Source organism: Brachyistius frenatus, unplaced genomic scaffold (assembly GCF_029030835.1).
Source record: "Brachyistius frenatus isolate BFR_SWC_R1_liver_20210118 unplaced genomic scaffold, ASM2903083v1 Contig_27, whole genome shotgun sequence".
In the NCBI taxonomy this organism is placed as follows: domain Eukaryota; kingdom Metazoa; phylum Chordata; class Actinopteri; family Embiotocidae; genus Brachyistius; species Brachyistius frenatus.
The window spans coordinates 4,406,390-4,425,858 of NW_027210626.1; the positions used below are offsets into that span (position 1 = coordinate 4,406,390).

Genomic DNA, 19,469 nt, shown 5'->3' on the forward strand with positions numbered 1-19,469 from the left:
AAGACCCTTTCAGCAAGGAAGATAGAAATCAAAGGACTGTCAGGTTCAGGCTGAATGCACACTCAGAAGCCCAAAACTTGCTCTTCTAATCATTTGTGCTGTCAGTGGGAAGGTTGGAATAAAACTTTTTAATCCTTATACAAAAAATAACATGATATGTTGCCACCCCAACACTGCTGCTACAGTATATGTCAGGGCTGAAGCTTTGATTTAAAGGCCAGAATGATTTTTCCTCATTAGTCTCAGAAGTTTAAAGGTCCCATATTTTATGCTGTTTTTGGTTATATTTTACGCTGTTTTTTTCAGGCTTGATAACCCTAAGAATATAATTGAATGGTTTTCAGTACCAAAAGCCATCTCAATTTAATTTGACATCTTATGTCTTCTCTACCAAGAACAGACTGTTTTGTCTCTGTGTCTTTAAGTCGCTTTGACATCACTGATCCTCTGTTCTGATCTGAGGTTTACGTCGACAGAGTGGCCACACTGTGTTTCCTTCCAACAGTGAGCTCTGCTGATTGGACATCACAAACTTACACAAGTCAAAACTGCTTGTCCAAAGAGCACAGTTGCTGAATGTGAGCTGTGTGCATTTCTGGTTGACTGGGTGTTTTGACACCTTCAGTATTTATAGCTCCTAGACCTGCTTCATAATCAAAAAATAATTGAAAACTTGAATTTTTCCAATATGGGACCTTTAGGGCCGTGCTCTCATTGCACATGTTTTTTTTTTTTTTTATTTACACATGGCATGACACTGATTTCTTTTTTTTCTTTTTCTTTTTTTTTTTGGGTGGGGGGGTTACAAACAGCGTGTTTTTATCACTGTAATAAATGTCCATTTTATTCCATATCCACTCTGCACCACTGTGACATACTGTATAAGACAGGACTTTTATACTAATGTTCGAATTAGTATCATTGTAAGGCTGGAGAACGAGACACAATAGAGAACAGAGAGCCAAATTGTCAGAAATAAGGGGAAAGAAAAGAAATCGATACGAGGTACGAATACGTTTTGGTTTTTGGTTTGGTGCACTGCCTACTGCAGTGAAACAGCTGTGTATTGCAAAATGTTTGGAACAATCCCTTGAGGCTTGAAAACTAATCTCTGACTGCTATGGATTTGGTGAGTGTTAATACGATTTAAGCCTTAAAGTGTTAATCCTTAAGATCCATAAGACACTCAATGAATTTGAGTTTTGCAGCATCAACTCTGTATGTTAATTACCAGCTCTGCTGGCAGGGTCTTCTATATATGAATCTGCTCTGAAATGCTAAGGAGAGGATCTATGCAAACTACACAGAATAATCTAATGGATTAATTGTGGTTAACGAGTTGGTTGTTGTGGAAGAGTTGCTTGTTTATTTTCAATCTGTAGAAGGCTGTGGGGGGCGGTGGAGGGGGGGGGGTGTCAGAGAAACACTAAATGTTCTTTCAGTTTAACCATGTGGGTTTACCCGGTGGTCGTAGGCTACGCTCCCCACATTTAGTCCCAGTAAATGCCAGCTAACACAGATTACTTCCGGTACTTACATTTGAAGCAAAGCAACACCAATAGACAAAATGGCCCAGTGTTTTTTCCTAACTGTGACCAAAATTTATGTATTTATGATAAGATGTGAAAGAGCTCAAAACATATCGTTAGAAATCTGGATAGGATGAATCATCTAATGCCACACCTCTTTCTTTATGGTTCATGGACAACATCGGTTGTGCTTATCTGGCTGTAAAAATTGATGAAAGTTTTTAAAAACTGGTATCTGATGCTGCATGGCATATTTATTTACATCAATTTAAGGATTTCCATGCAATTTTAATTGAATAGACCCCTAAAATATTGTTATCATAACTTTTGGGTTGTTGTTTAACTACTGGTTGTCAATTTTACCAGACGTTTGCCTATTGCAGTTAATGAAAAACAAAAACAAACAAAACGAGATACATCCATGCAGCTACATGAGAAATGAGTCAAATTTTCCAATCCATACATAATTAATGCCCATAAAGTTTAGCAGCAGAACTAACACACGATCCAAACCTGTTGCTAAATCCATTCAAGATCCGCCTCAACCTTTACTCATTATAAAATTGGCTTGATGAATAGTCATTATCAGGGAAAATGAAGTGTCACCAAAGTACTGTGGGGAAACACCATGGTTGCTTGGAAATAACAGTGTGTACTTTCATTCATCATTCTAATTTAACCAAGATGCAACAAGATCCACAATATGATGGTACTTTGAGTTCTATGCAACACACCAGTGAGTTAATTTGAGGTAATCAAAAGCATAAGTGCCACATTTTTTTACTGTAAGAAAATCTCCACACCCGATTTATAGATTTGAGTGGCAATATAATTACTTTTTTCATTGACTGTCAGAGCTGAAAGAAATTAGATTGGAAAATACTGCAACGCGTAAACATGTTTTTTCTTCTGCTATTGTTTTTTAACCTTTCTCATATATCACTGAAGACTGCCTGTTTGTATTTAATTATTTCAAGCCCAAACTTGTATCTGTACCCTTGCAACAGAAGTAAACATTTTTACTTGAAACAACTAGCTGCTGGCAGTGTTTTTTTTTTTTTTTTGCTTGCCTGACCTGTTAAGAGGATCAACCACGATGGCCCGGGGGTGTGACATATTCCCTTCCAACAGAGTCTTCCTGGTCTGGGAGGCTCTCTCCAGCCTGGCCACGCTTATGGTCTTCCTGTATCCATCGTTTGTCCAATATAAATTATTCCCAATCCAGTCCACGGAGATTCCTTCGACATTGTCAAGTTCTACAACAGAATTAGCAGCACAGAAATCAACAGAATCCCTGAATACAAATTGTATCTCATTTGAACTTTTCCAAGGGCTGTATTAAGAAAATGTGTATGCAGAATCATGACTTTGATTGGTTCTATAAACGGCAATATTTGTATCTGTATTTAAACTTATTAGAAATGCAATTATAATGCAGTTAATATCAATATAATTTGTGTCCAGATATCCAGTAACTTCCTTTGATGTTTTGTACATTTATGTGGGCAACAAGGCATTAATTGATAAGAAATTATGTTGTTATTTAGTGACATTAAATCTATTTAACACTTTTTTGTATTATTCTAAATTATAAGGAAAACTATATTTGCGTAAATAATAAATAACTAAGTGTTGTCTGACTAGAGTCTTAAACGAGAATAGTAAAACAAATTTTAAAACCTTTTTTTTTTTTTTCTTAAAGTACATTTGAAGTATGTTGAGCAGATTAAACATGAGCAAAACGGCTACAGCATTACATCAATTTCACAGGAGGAACCCTCATAAGATTGTGGAAATAGTTGCTGAAATGCAACAGTTAGTATAAACAAACATTTAGACCTACCATCTTTGAGTATTGTCTCTCTGCTGTTTCCATCTATTTTTTGCCGCCCAATAAGAAAACTGGTGGTGTCTGCAAAGTAGATGTGTCCCAGTTCTGCATGGTAGTCAATGGCTCGCGGGTTGACCAGGTCCTCAATTGGCACCATGTGCTCATCACTGGATTTGATGTTCATATCCAGGCCTCGGATGACCCCGGGACGTCCCTTACCGTAGAACAGGAAGAAATCGTTTTTGGGCTCTAAAAGCAAGAATGGACAGAGCCTTTTTTACTGTTATTGTCAATTAATTGGCCTAATTCATCAATGCTGATCCTAGCATTAAACCCTTTTATTGGCCACATTGTTCTTATATGGTTGCCAGAGCCTGAGCCATCCATTCACCTTAATGGAGCCAGTAATCAGTGCCAATGACTATACTCGCCACCCTCAATCACGCTCCTGCTACAAGGGTGCCTTTAGAGTAAGAGGAGAAAAATGCTTGAGCAAACAGACAATCGCAATACTTACCTTGGCTATGAACACTATTTCTGATCTAAAATAGCATGGTGTCTGGATAGAAAGGCAAACAGAAAGGCCTAGAAAGCTGAGGCAGCTCCTCGGCGGCCCGCCAGCCACTCAGGGGAGTGTATGTTCTCGAACCCTTTGGGATCCTCTGGAGAGGAAAGAGGAGGAATGAAGGAGGGCTTCCATTGAGAGAAGCAGACCTCTCCTCGCTCTCAGCCCCTACCCAGGAGACTGGGATGCTGGGGGTGAGGACCACACATGCCTCACTTCAATTTATCATTTTGTGAGGGAGAAACCAACTACCCAGGAGACAATTAAGCATTGCAAGAGACCCAGATATCAAACCCCACTGTGACTGCTGTATGAAAAAAGACTACCATTTAACACAAAATCTCATTATGCTTAGGGAGGTGGAGAGCACGAGCAAGAGAGAGATAGCTGGTGTCATCAGAACATATATGAGGGGGGAATAAATCAAATGTGTCACGCCAAGCCTCCCAATGCTTCGTTACCCCGATCGAAATGTGGTGGGCCCTCAAATTGTGTCATCAATTTGATCTTCTGCTTTTATTGTCAACTACACAATGTCCAGCAATTGATCAGAACAGCCAACAAATGCAGACAAACTTAAAACCTCATCATGGCAATAATCAATCCGGGTCGCGGCAGGTTGATAGCGGAACGTCACTCTCAAATGGGTTTGTATTCATCAGCCGTTGTCTTTATCACTGACTGTCTAAGGCTGTGCATGGGTGGAACACCCTCAGCGCTAATATGACTCATGACCTTTACAGGCACATGACAATATCAAAAAGAGCAGCGATGCAGAAAATCCGTTTCAGGGATAAATCAGGATTCTTAATGAGTATGAGCAAAAAGCTTTACCAGTGAAAATCTTTTTGGGCAGTAGTTCTTAACTTTGAGGTTGGTACCCCCGGGGGTTCATTGGAAGCTTGCTAAAATACTTTTTTTTTTGTTTGTTTTGTTTTTAGAGCAGATACAAATATAGTAATTGCAGAACTCTTGATGACACAAGTTCCTTTGCCAGTTGTACTACAGAGATGTGGAGCAATTTCTAATCGTTGGCTGTGTGAAATCTCAAGATGCTGACAATAAACGATGGACAGCAGAGGGAAAAAAAAAAAAAAAAAAAGCAGACAGTAAGCCAAAAAGTACCCAGTTTATGGCTTTACTCAGACCTTGGATGATGGTGATCAAGGACCACCACCAGCAGCTGCTGTGTAGAATAGTTTGTAGAAAAGTTATCTTTCTGCTTTGTGTAGTCTAACAGGAGCTGAGGCTCTAGCTTTTAAAAAAAATCTGCAGGCTGCAAAAATTTTAGAAGAAAAATGGCTTATCGCCCCTTTTTCCTCCATCGCTCTGCTTTTGGCTTCCGTGCAGGTCTCCTGAGGATTGTGATTCTGCTCCCAGAGACCTTCCCTTGTGGAGGTTGTGGCCAGCAGAGACCAGTGCTCCTTGTGTCTCACCCGTCTCGGGTGTCGTGGTCAAAGACACGCTATAGTCTGTACTGGAAGACCCTGTCCCCCCCCGGAACCTCCACCTAAGCAACGCTCTCCTGGCAGCCTGCTCTGAGGGCTGACAGACTTGACATCTGGGTTCACATGAAGGCTGGTGTGGGGTCCCTGTCCAGTGAAACCTGGTCCTGGTCCGCCACTCAAAACCTTAACCTTAATCCCACCTTGGTCGCCCTTCGTCAGCCTCTGGTACTCCACTGTCCTACCACGGCTTGAAGAATATCAGTCGACTGAGGGGTCTCTGACAGATAACAAGACTTTTAGTTAGCAGCCCTACAATATGCGCTCCTGAGCTTAACTCGCCAGATGCAGAATGTGGGTATATAAACCTGCCACTGGCCAACTATCTCAGGAAACATTATTCTTCTCTTTTTGCTATCTCAGTCTTACCTTTTTCAAAATCCCTGTTGCTGCAGTAAACAACAACCTCAGAGCGAACAACCTACACACTGAAAATAACGAGTTTTGACTAATATTTGGATCATGCAACGAGGCGAACCTGCTTGGTTCTTTTCTGTGTTTTGCAGGGATTTAGTCTCCTCACAGCCAAATGTTCCGCCAAAACAAGTTCCTTCCTGATACCATTTTGCGAGGGTACCATTGCTGCATGCAGGGCTTTACGCTGCCCAAGATGATTTTGCCTTGTTAAAAGAAATACAAACAAGCCAGAGAGTTTTTTTTGCCCCTGTGCCAGAATGATATATGGGTGCAGCAAGACCATTCTCCAGCACTGGCACAGGGAGGTGGAGATATTGTAGGTCTGGCTGTGCAAGGTTTAGCACTCCTAAACTTCCCTGGGGCTGGGAGATATTTTCATCTTCAAAAGGGAATTACACTTGTAAAAACGTCAAGAACCACTGCTTCAGATCAGGATTTGTACGGAATAACTTTCTTTAAAAATCACAATTATGCATCTATTCATATCCAAGGAGAAATATGTACTAACTTTTACAGGTCTTTCCATCGAAGCCCAGGCTGTAGCCGGTCCGACACCGGCAGGTTCTGGACTTGTAGCTGCCACTCAGAAGGCAGATGTGGGAACATCCACCTGGCTTTCCATACGAATCCAGTTCACATGCATGACTCCTGACTGTGGATACAATCACGATGGACAAAAGAAATCTGTGTAAGCAAGTGAAGCATCCTCTTTCTGATCTACAACAGACCATAGCTTGTTGGTCATAATGTGGGGTCAACGCCGACACATACTTGCACATGTTTACTTATGTAGAAAATGTCCTTTACCTTTTGGTTGAGTGAGTTTGTGGTAAACACGGATTCCTCTAGAATTCCCCAGTCTGGCTAGTGTCCTGCTTTCTGCTGTGATGTTGAACCTGTGCATCTGTTGTAACTCTACAGTGGAACTCCCTTTGGAAGGGTCAGAGTGGATAGCATAGAGGTAGTCCTCAAACACAGCTAATGCATAAATGTACGACACCTGAAAAACAAGAAAAATCCATGGGGCTTTTTTTTTTTTTTTTTAGCATTCCTGAAGCAAAACACAAGTAAAACCTCAAGAGAAAGAATACAACAATAACACAAATGAATTAATGAGAACTTTTAACTTTTAACATGCATCAAGCATGAGGCGGGTGGGAGATGATCGTGGGCCTGTCTGTATGTTTGGCAGCCCATAGAGGGTCCAAAGCTGGATTCCACTGGGAGGCTACTGGCCCTGACACCACAGCCTTCCATGCTACATTTAGCAAGCTGACACCCACACAAAGCGACATGGCTGGATGAGCTGTGTTCACAGGAAGTACACCTAAGCTCACTGGCCCTCACCTTAACATCGGAGGCACCGAGCAACACGCGTCAGAAAAAATAAATAAATAACAAACAAACCACTCAACCATCTCTCTCTATGGAATTCGGCCTCAGCGCTTCACTGTTACACTGGAACTTTTCAAAGCAATCTAACACTACTTCAAAAGGTGTACATATACTGCGCTTCTTTACCTCCAGCACATGTAATGTATACTATTTACTACTTTTTTTTACAACAAATCTCACTCATATAAGGGGATTTGAAAGGCAGGATTTTCGTAAGTGGATGGAATTTTTGCCATCTTCTGCGAAATGATGCCAAACATGGCTCAATGTTTACTTCAATATTAAATCCATTTCACATAAGAATAATTCAAAGACCTTCACAGTAGTAGAGTATTTTTGAGATGACATGTTTTACTGTGTGGGAATTGAGGCAAAACTGAGAAAACTCCACATTGTCAACTGGAACCAGCTTCAAATGAAAAAAAATCCATATACAGTAAAATCATGTAAAAAGAAATGAGAAAAGAAAAAAGAATGCACTTGAAATTATTTGAAAAGTTGTAATTTTGTGAGTAAAACTGAATAAAACATAATTCTGATGACTAATGTTCTTATTTATGACACTTAAGATCCCCCACAGTTCATGGAAAAGACAGGAAAGAGCTGCACGACATCTGCAAAGCAGATAAAATGACATGAAGATCCTCTAACTAATGAGGGCACAGGACAATGAGGCAATATCATGCAAACAACACCTGTACACACAATAAGGTGCCTAATATGTAAGTGTGTCTTTCCTCGTGAAGGGTGAATAAGTTATCTAAAAAGGATATTTTCTTTTAAAAGGAAGAGTGAATTACAAGAGCATGCAGTGAATATATCACCTGTCTTTAAGAGATAAAAGACAGGGCCTTAAATTAGAAAAAAAATAAACAAGAACCCCCCTCTCGTGCAATTATTTTAGTCTGTCAAATGAAGGAGAACAGTACTGATAAGAGAAGCTCGTTCCATGTTCAGATTCTCACTGATATTTGTCCACAATGGCTCTTTATGGTGTGTCCATGGAAGACAAAAAGCAGCGCTTGAAGTGAAATGTGACACTCACTTGGCTGCCATGGATAATGGTGTGTCTGTTCCTGCCATTGTAATCCACCACATCGATGTAATCCAGGTAGGCATCTGCCCAGTACACCAGCTTCTTGACCACATCCAGTGCCACAGCAGTGGGCTGCTCGATTCTATAATCCACCAGCCGGGTCCGGTTGGTGCCGTCCATGTTGCAGCGCTCCACCTTGGCCACATTCCCGTAGTCAGTGAAGAAGAGCATTCTGCAGAGGGTGGAAGTGTTAAAATTATTAAATGCTGTAAAATATGTTGTTTAAATAACCGAGGGAAGAGTTTCATTCTTTGCTGCACAGGTTTTTCATCTGTGACAGGAAGTTTATCACAACCACAATATGTACAGACATATTTCACCTTACAATACACGTGGGGATTATATTGGCTTAGTTGGAGTGAGGTTGCATTTAATATAAGCCACCTGGCAAGATGGCATTTTGTTTATATAACGTAAAATATGTTAATCCGAGCATAAATTGACTGTTAATCCAAGCATAAATTGACTGTTAACTGATCCCGACCCCTGACCACTTCTTCTCCACTGTGAGAAGAGACGTTCTTGAGTGTTAGAATTTCCTCCAATATTTATACTTGAGTGTAAGTCCTTGACAAAGTAGAAAACATTAGTGGTTCTGTTACATTTTGTGTTGAGATCAAGGGAACCCCAAGATAAACATGCCACCTGAGATACGAGTCTACCTAACCTTTACCTTTTCCCAAAAACAGTGGTAAGTTCCATCTCCAAGCCTTCACTCTTGTAACATTTAAAGTGACATATAAACAATAAAACACAATCTAACCTCAACCCCAGGTATGCAGGGTAAGTGGTTAAAATTAAAATGCAGTCTAACCGTACATTATTCATCATACTTAACCATGTACTGCAACACAATACACTGTTTTTATATCCATGTCTCCCATGTGGTTCATCAACTGGTTTAAATGATGATTTATTTTACTATTGGTCCCTGTCTTTTGGCATAATATCATGTATTATGCAATGGGGTGCATGGAAAGCCCCATTTACAAAATTTGTCTTTAAAACATAAACAAGGGCTGAGCTAGAGAAGGCCTCCTTAACTCCACTGCCAGGCTAATGTAAACATAAACATTACCTTATTTTGGTCGTTGAATTAAGCTGAAAGCTATTACAATTTTCAAGTGACTGTTCTCATGATAATTAGAAGCCTGCATTTGTCTACTTCTCTCGGCAATCAATGGCACATTCTTTCAAAAATGTGTACGACTTGTGAGCGCTAAATGTGACTGAATTCATATAATAAGTGAATATTTGTCCAAACATTGGAACAAACCCTACAGTGGTTTGCCCTAAAGGGAAGTGATGAGGTTTTTTTTTTAAGTAAAATGTATGAATTTAAAACAAAATAACCAGTAAAGATCATAATGTTTTTAAAAATATATCTAAAGTCAACCAACAAAATGCAGTAAATACCACATTAATGGATGTAGTATAACAAACAAAAAAAACGATATTGTAGAAGCACAATATGGAAATTAGAAGTAACTCAAATTTAGGCAAAATTAAGTACTGCACAAGTCCCTATTAACTGCGTAGCAGATTAGCCGTAACGATTAAACTCTAATAACAATATAATGTAAATCATGACTCGTGTATGAAAAAGGTGGAACAAAATCTGGTAGAGCACCACTTGACATGTTAGGGACAAGGCTGATTTGAATAGTTGGATCAGTAAAGACAGTCACTTTAATAGCTAGATGCTGCTGTTTGCAATTAATTTCCTACCAAATGTTGAAACTCATTTTCATTAACATTGACTGGGATCTTAACCTAACCAAACGTTGCCAACAAAAGGGGCACAAGTTCAGAAGACACGCATATAAATCATTTTAGGAGGCAATGACACAGGTTTTATCCTTTAGATTAGACAACTCGTTGCCCCGTGGTTGAAGAAACAAAAAAGTTTTCTAAAAATACAAAAACTCCAAAGTTATCATCAGAAAATGTCAGTAAAAATTATTTTCCTCCTTTGGACCCTGACTGATAGTAAAAGAAAAGGAGTGATGAAAACCTAAACAAAAGACTGACATAAAATACAATGTAATAAAATGTTCTTGTCTCATAAAGTCTCATAAAATTATGCAACTTAATTGTTTTACAAAAACTGTGATTATTTAAAACAATTAAAATATAAACATATAAATGGGCGGGGAGTAATTCTTACGTGAAAAAAACAAACAAACTGATAACAGCATCAAAATATTTAAATACCGTCCAGTTAGACTGCATCTCTGATAGAAGCCTCATAACCTGGAGGCAAATACAATAAAACCAGCATTTCCCATTTCCTCTGTGGTAATTTTGGGGACATTTAGACGGCATGCTGCAGAGGACCTCGGGGTGTGTGAGTAAGACATAAAATGATAGACAAAGTGTGATGCACAGAGGTGCCAAAGCATTTTGTGCCTCAAAACCACGAGAAAGACTTGAAAATCAATTCTGAAAGACGCAGGGAGTGTTACCTGTGGAAAACAGGCGTTGTTATGCAAGTGTAATCTGTCTTCTTACCGTAGGTGCGAAAAAAGCATCAGACAAATGAAATGTCAGTAAGCCAAAGTAAAGATCTCATGGAATACCACTTCAACTACTCAAAACTGCTCGGGTCTGCACATTCACTAATTAACATGGAAGGCTTGCCATGCTGTCTTGCTGGGACTCTGCGAGGACAGAGCTCCAACAGCTTCCAATGATAACAAGCTCCAGCTGGAGAGCAACTGGAAGCCGACTTAATCTGCACGAGTCAAGTCGGGGAGAGATGGGCTGCCCTTTGAACCAGAGACCTGGCTGCGCTGAAAAACTGTCAGCATCAGCAAGAAGCCCAACTCCCCGAACAGGTGCACCTCCACGTGGCATACCAATGATTGCTTTCTGGGATTAGGATGGTGCTGATGCTGTACTTGTACATTCAGCAGCTACAATGAGATCCATGTTGGATTCTGGAAATGAGCGCCCAGGATAAAATAAACTGCATGGGACCAGTGAAAAATGGCACGTCTCAGTGAAACAGAAAGCAGTGCAGACATTGTTACAACTGACAATCAATAAAAGCTATACACTCCAAAGTTGTTTTGTGATTTATTTTTTCCAAGTTCTGTCCATTTTATACAGCTGTGGCAGGGAATAACTGATTTTCTTCAGCTGCTCTGTTCAGATGAACAGTTTTCAGATTGAAACGCAGTTTTACAATACAAATCAGTCAAAACTCTGGCAGAATTTCTCCCTCTTGAAGGAAATTAATATATTATCCCCACTGTAAAAATCCTAAATAATGTGGCTTATTTTGACTCTGGCAGCAGCTTGAAGGCTTTTAGATCACTGTTTGTAAGACTGGCATTACATTTTGACATTTATGGTGCTGAGAAATGAATCCTACTGACTTTGGTGATCCCCTAAATTACTGCAGCCCCACATTAGCAGTTATGGGTGAAATCTCACAACAACTATTGAATGGGTTGCCATGAAGTTTGCCACAACTTTGGTTATTTCTTATAGCTTCATCTAGCACCGTCATCAGGTCAAAATAGTAAATTCTCCAATGCTTTGGGTGGTGATCAGATATCTGCAAAACTAGTGACATTGGGAATACATCATATTCCAGGCCGCAATGGTTCCCCAAAATGTATTTAGCAAAACAATTAAGCATAAATACTTAATTTCCAGTGACAAGTTTTAGTCAGTGATGCAATGCCAGTATGAAATAAAACCATGAGATTCTTGCACTCAGCAATCACCAGAGAATGTTACATACATTTCTTTCCACTATTAAAGCTTCACTAAACTTGCATGACAGCAATTAATTTTCAACAAAGTAGACTAAAATGGGACTTGCAGGAAGTTTCAATTTTGTAGTGCCGATAAAAACTCTAGCCCATAAACAAACCATGTCATCCATCAAACTCTTGTCAAGAAAGCTCTCCAGAAAAAAGAGGAAAACGTTGTCCATTAAAAGGCTTTCTGATGCCAAAGTGAAAGTGCCTCATCCAATAGTAAGAGAGGCAAGGAGACGGTCAAATAACAATAAAAATGAAGTGCTATACCAGGGTATATTCTATAAACAATGTTCTTCATGCTGTGCTGCTTCCTAACACCTCCCTGATTTATTTTGTTTTCACTCCATTGCTCCAGGCCGACAGACCTCTCTCAGGCTCGCTTCTTCAGAAACAGCTGTACCTATTTCTCTCCAATTAGAGTCAGGAAGAAGGCTTGGAAAACATCTTTGTCTTATATAGTCAATCTAACCAGCAACCTGCAAACCAAGCTCCCTTGTGGGCCAGCAGATTCTATATCTACACTATCCCCCAACTATACATAAAGATTGGGCTTGTGTGTGTGTGTGTGTGTGTGTGTGTGTGTGTGTGTGTGTGTGTGTGTGTGTGTGTGTGTGTGTGTGTGTGTGTGTGTGTGTGTGTGTGTGTGTGTGTGTGTGTGTGATTACAAGAGAATCACAGAAAAACCAGCCTGACTTGCATCACACTGAGATTCACAGGGAGCCATCTTAAATAGAAATAGAGTGTATTTACCATAAGCCATATTGCTTTCCAATGGCCGATCTGCATTTAATGAGAACGGAGAGACGCAGCCAACCAAACCAAAACTGTCCATGCCATTAAGGAACCAGCAGCTAATTATGTTCATTAGGCCCAATGGCTTACAGTGGGAAACCAGGCTGCTGAATAAAATTCAGTACAGTTTCTGAAATAAAAAAATCCACAAAGCCGCAAGGTAGTTCTGCTTTCACCTTTAAATTAACTATATGTTGATATGCAAGGTTTACACTGTATGACCTAATGGAGGGTGGCCATGACAGTTTAACACAACTGCAGTCGGGCAGCAAGATGCTCCCATTTTCGCTAAAACTTGTAGATAATCATTACTATGCTACAAACCCCAATACAAAAAACACTGTGTATTCAAGACCATGTGTATGCTTTTTATTGGGTGCATAATAATCTCCAAAATCCCTATCACAAAAGGTATATCATTAAAAATGTACTTTGACTCTGAGTCTGCTGCGGGTCCTTTGGTCCTCATAATGTAGATCTGCTCTTGGCTAACCAGAAATAAGGGTAAAAAAAAAAAACACTGTTGCTGACAATTGGTTCACTGGTGTTTTTCTCCCCAGGAAACCATACAATACATTTTGCCTCATTGTGATACCTGAATCTGTTTGCCACATCCTGTAAGTGTTGTAGTTTTCACCGAGAGCAGTGTGCCTGGAAACATGTTTTCCTCCACTGTTGAGCTGTTATAGGGATCCTCAGAGACAAAAATCCTGTAAATGAAAGTCCTGCAGGGGAATTTCTTCAGTTGGGTGTGCGGCAAAATCCGTGAATACAAATGAATGTCTGGACAGAGGAAGCTGTCTGAAGCATCACCAGCCATCAACCAGATTACACAGCAAAAAGAGAAAAGAGCTGAGTCGAATGACAGGAAATCATTTAAATCCCTTCATTGTAACTCACTCACATTCCCCCCGACAAGTCGATTGTTATGAATAGTGAAATGCTTTTTCGATGATTTTTTTTTTCCCTCAACAGGAGTAACATGATGAATGAGCCTCATGGAGCTTTCAGAGAAGGTGTATTATCCAGGCAGCAGAACACTCACCCCATGATAGGATCCAGAGCTATTCCTTTAGGATTCACAAGGTCTAGTTGTAGGATAGTAACACACGTGTCCCCTCCGCTGTCACAGACAAATATCTTGTCAGTGACACGGTCAACGAAATAGAAGTTTCCTGTCAGCCAGTCAATGGCCATCTGCTCCACATCTACAATGGAAAACAAGTTAAGAGTTAAAATATTGAGTAAAACCTTTAAATAAATACACATACTGTATATGTATGTAGTCTCTGGTTCAGATGTTTATTTGCTGTTCCAGTATTAAACTGGGTGACAACAGCAACATTTTAGACTTTAACTCAGAACATATAACAAATAACAAGGGCAAGTAAAGCAAATGTAAAGTCAAATGTATTTGATATTTGTGAGAATCTACGCTACATGCGGAAAAAGGAGCACTTTTGAAGTAGCAAAGCTACAGTAGCCAGCAGGCTTTAATGAAAGCAGTGGGAGAAAGGTGAATGCCAAAACTGCTGAGGCTAACCTGCCTTAAACCACACAGATAATGAGGAGATAAAGAGAGAGCTCGCAGGTACGAGTATAAAGAACAGAGAAAGCAAAGGGGTGAGCCTGTTGTGTTTGAGAGAGCGTGTGCCTCATCAGAAAAAAAGCAGTTATCCACTATTATTGTAGGTGAGAGTGTTCACCATTATCGGAAAAGTTAGAAAAAGAAAGGACTGTATAGGAGAAGGAAGCTATAGACTGATATAAACATACTTTGCAAACTTTGTTGTGTTCTTATTTCCTGTTCCCGTGTGAATCCACGCAGATTTCTTGTTACGGCGCAGCGGAGTTGCCCAGAAGACTCTGTGGACAGGGCCCAGCATACACTTTCCTGGTTTTGCTGGAAATCCAATGCCAGTGTTCCATTTATACTCAGAGACCTCAGGGGCTGAAGGCCTGTTCCATTTAGATTGGTGATAAGAATACGATCTGGGCCACCAATGAGAAGCACTGGACGGCTCTCACCAGGATCTGTAGTGAAAACGAACATATGGAAGTTTCAGCATTTCTGTATTTCAGTTGCACAATTTTTACTTTGGAAGCATTAAGAGACCTTATAGTATAAATATAAACAGATACAAGAACATATATGTTTAGTTTTTCATCAATATCTTATAACTAACTTCCAACTTAACAGTTAATTAATGCTTTGAGTGATTTAAATTAACCCATTAAGACTTAAACCTGCATACATCTCTACAAAAACTTAATTAATAATATGACAATGCTTATTACCAAATAAATACATATCATACAATTGTCGATTCATAAGAATAATTCTTAACCCCAACCCTGCTTGACAAAAGACTTGTGCATGTGTTCAATTATTTTATTAAAAGTTATATAATTACAGAAATCCCCTACAGGTTATATGACTATTTCAGACTCAGCATGTGTAGTCATCCATGAATCCATTCATTCTTGGGTGTTTAGAAAAGCAAAGTGCTCATTGATTTGTCCACCTCCTGTGTCTATGAATTACTGTTAATTACTTTCCAAAACTGCACTGTTGGAAATCCAAAATTATGCAATCCAAGTATTTTCTGCTAAAAATGACTGCTTTGTTTAATTATAGTCCGTATCTTTTCCAGGTTTACTGGAAATCTGTTTAACACGAGTCACATAATAATAAATACAAAGTAATATTTGTTAACATCGTTGTGCACTATGTGTGATTTATTAATGCTGATTGATAAAAATGTATTATTTACTATGCATTACTTTTGATTACATTGGACTGGACATCACGGTTTACACAATACCGTTATTTCATTTGAACATGAATTATGGTAAATAAATAAAATAAAACTAATAAAAACAAACAACAATAAAAACACAATCCTCATTAAAGTGTATGTTTTGCAAGGGAGCCCAACAAATTAATTGAATGGTCAAAGCTGTCATGTTATCATTTAGGGTATATTGATAGATTCATGATGTCAATTCGAAGCCTCGTTTTGATTCACTACCATTTGCCCTGTTCAAGTTTCTGTATTAGGCTTAAGTAAAAAACTCAAAACTTGCTTTACCCATTTAAAATGAAAAGGCCTGAAGTGTTTCAGTAGACACTCAACCCCTTCATTTTTTTTATAACAAGGCTTTTGTTGTGAAACATTTGAAAACATTTGTTGAGACTGAAATTGAACAATCGCACTTTAGATTACCACAGAAGGTGAATGTTTTTCTTGACATTCATGGCCGACAGCACAGATGAGCTTCTATTTTGTTTTTTACATATTTCCAAACATAAACAATTGTTATCTCGCTCACATTAATATATATAAATGACAAAAAAACAAAACTGTAACCGGAGGAGGTTGTGCTAAAACCACACCAAACAGGCTGAGTAGGAGTTGAAAAATGTGTGGAAAATTCACTGTCCAATGGGTGTGAATAACAGTTATCAAACAATATTAAATGTAATAATTAGACAAAAATAACAGGCAAACTACTTGCCATGCATGTACTGATAACTTCACTTCACTTCAGCAGAACAGTTAGTGAATAAACTCTAACTGAATGACAAAGCATCGATGCAACCAAAAAGGATTGTCAGATCGAATTTTAACTAACACAACAAACTGAGAGAGAAACATAAGCATTAACTCAGGTAGCAAACTTGCCAGCCCATCCTCCTGCTTGTGCTCACAGAATGATAGTCTGCAGTGGTAAAACTGAAATAAGCTGCTTTATGGGCTTAATTGACCGTGAACATTCTCTGACACTAGGTTCGCCCTCTGAAAAGGGCCCTTATTTATCCCAATCTTCCACACAAGTTCAAGTCAAGGGCTTCTCTCGTAATATAGGCAATACATCAGAATGTCTGGTCACACAACTGTGAGTGCTCAGTGCTAAGACTCTGATACATTTTTCTCCCACACCAGGGGGTTGACGGGGTTTTGACCAGACACTTTGATAGAGGTCTGACCATATGCTGTACAAGGCTAGCAATATTCCACATTTTTCTTATTGTCACAAAGTCCCATAAAAAGACAGAAAAGCAGTGATGAATTGACTTGACTAACAAGGACTGTGTGGCTAAGCAAAACCTGATATAACTTATTGCTCTGTGAATAGGCCTCCATTCTTGTCCAAAAACAAATAAAAACGATAAACAACGAGGCACACCTGACATACGGGCATTACAGGTTACTTCACTGCAATGAACGTGGCCGCACTCGTTTATTTTGACACCATCCTGCTGCTGTAAACACTCACTTGTGCACCAAGTGAGTATTTAAATTCGTTCAACTGAACATTTTCAGCTGGAGCAAATGGGCTTGGGAGACTTGGAGTGGAGTGCCATGTCAGTGTAGGGAAGTCAGAAAGTATCGAGGTAAGGACTTACACACTCACTCACACATGGTTTTAATGTCTTTTGTTGACATCAATGTATATCTATCCTTCTGCAATTTCAGTTTTTTTGTGATTGTTGCGATCAAAAATGCTTCACTGAAAACGGTGGTTTTCTTCAAAAATTGTGATGATATTTGAGCAGATTTACAATTAGAAGTGTATAAAACCTAATTATCATATTTGCTATTCTCCATTCAGCTAGCATATAGTTTGTTTTTATAATAATTAGGAGAGGTTGCAAAGTCTTGCTGACTGTAAATGAGGATGTTATTTTTTGGTTAATAAAGTGAGTTTTGTTAGAGAAAGCTTACTTTTTCCTGTAATACCTTCAGTTTTTATTGAGTTGCTTTTATGCAGAAAATATTTAACAAAATTGCAAGATCTTGCAAATATTTCAAATCACCCCGCAATTACAGTTTTATACTTCAGGTGTATTATCAGGCAGAGATGAAAACCATCATGGTGTTATCCAACTCATGTTAGGAGTAGAAAGAGAAAAAAAATATATACCTATTACTCTGGTCTGAGCAAAATGAAAAGAGATTAAATCAAGATTAAATTCCTAAAAGAAAAATGTGTGCTGCAGAGATTTAACTTCAATCTCACACTCGGCACGTCAATGTGTTTTCCCTACCCTGCTGCTCCTCATCTTCTGGCCTGTGAGAGCTCTATCAGAAATTTATATTCATGAGCTTGTACAACTAATGGTAACCCCATAGTTATCATCGTACCACTATCGCTCTCTGCTAAATTAATATTAATGCATGTGAGCATTGGGTTCAGTTAAGTTTATGGGTAATCATATTCAGTTTATTCCTAGTAGGACACCAGTCACAGTGATTAAAAGCCAGTGTGTGTTGCCAGGGTGTTCAGTGGTGTTCTCTCCAACAAGGTGTTTTAGGCCTCCAGCTATTTTCAACACATATATGCCATTGTGACAACACCCTGAAAAAATATCCACTTCAATTTATGTTTCCATGTATGACAGAATATATACTGCACACAGTTAGGATTGTTTATTTGCGGATGGTGGACCACCGAAACCCAATATCCCTTTTGCTTCTTTGATTTCTTCAGAAACTGGGTTGTTTTCGTCATCGGGACAGATTTGTATCCAGCGTCAGACATTAACATTAATCAGAGTGATACTGGGCATTGTTTTAGCACAAAATACTCCAGACTGAGCCCACTTAAAATCTCATGCTCATTAATTTTATCATTATCCTGGCCTGACCACATCTACCCATTCCCATGTGTGTGATGGATGTGGTCATTGCTAAACCACATTAATCTTGCCCTACCAGTTCTGGTGAACACCAAGGCAACAATAAGCAGGAATTCCTCTCCGTTTTGAACAAAACCTCTCTGTTTATTATTAGAAATGAAACATACAAACCATGCAGATTATATTGTTTGCCGATGCAAGTGTGCCGCTCACCTTGTTTGGCTTTGCAAGATATCCTGTCAGGCTGCAGGATATATCCTTCTGTGCAGCTGCATCTGTATGACCCGTAGGTGTTCGTGCAGGTTTGGCTGCATGCACCATACATGGCACATTCATCATGATCTTATGGAAAAAAAGGAAGAGAGTCATTTGTAACAAATTAGGTGTGCTCAAACATGACCCAAATACATAAAGTATACTTAATGTGGCCTCACTCTGGCACCTCAGGCATAATTACTTTTATAACCAATGAGCCTTTTTTTGAAGCTGCAGTACCTTGTAAACTGCTCTTTCTCACGTCTTTCCAACATAATCAAATTCAGGAAGCACTGCTACTTTGTTAAACCTTTTCTAACAGTATAATTATGCAATTTTATGCCATGTCACTGGTACAACGTATGCGTAGCGTCCAAGATAGACACTGCAACTCCAGAGGTAACTTTGACAGCAAAATCCTGTCTTCCTCGCTGGCTGTCGGAAACTTGGCCTGTGGCACATATGAAAAGCATTAAATGACTAAGACTCACAAAAAAAACGGTGTTCGATGTGTGCGCATGTAACTGTGCTTGGGTTGTAATGTGCTGTGCATGAAGCCCTCCCTACAGACAGATTGTTTTCATATACACAGCAACTCCTGCTTATTCATTTGAAAGAAGTCTGGCTGAGGGCAAAAGGAGAAATTGTTGGGGGGAGGAGGGAGAAA

At 39.2% G+C, this 19,469-nt stretch overlaps 1 protein-coding gene across 7 annotated transcripts in view; it reads right to left on the reverse strand.

Annotated features, from left to right (window-relative positions):
* lrp1bb (low density lipoprotein receptor-related protein 1Bb) overlaps nt 1-19,469 on the reverse strand; it is a 254,702-nt gene that overhangs the window by 121,841 nt on the left and 113,392 nt on the right. For all 7 annotated transcript variants that reach the window (XM_069698696.1, XM_069698693.1, XM_069698690.1 and 4 more), the window contains 8 exons: nt 18,761-18,889; nt 14,680-14,937; nt 13,949-14,111; nt 8,288-8,510; nt 6,655-6,847; nt 6,356-6,499; nt 3,373-3,609; nt 2,605-2,785 (listed from right to left, as the gene is read on the reverse strand). In XM_069698696.1, the coding sequence (XP_069554797.1) occupies nt 2,605-2,785; nt 3,373-3,609; nt 6,356-6,499; nt 6,655-6,847; nt 8,288-8,510; nt 13,949-14,111; nt 14,680-14,937; nt 18,761-18,889 (1,528 nt within the window). The remainder of the gene's footprint in view (nt 1-2,604; nt 2,786-3,372; nt 3,610-6,355; nt 6,500-6,654; nt 6,848-8,287; nt 8,511-13,948; nt 14,112-14,679; nt 14,938-18,760; nt 18,890-19,469) is intronic.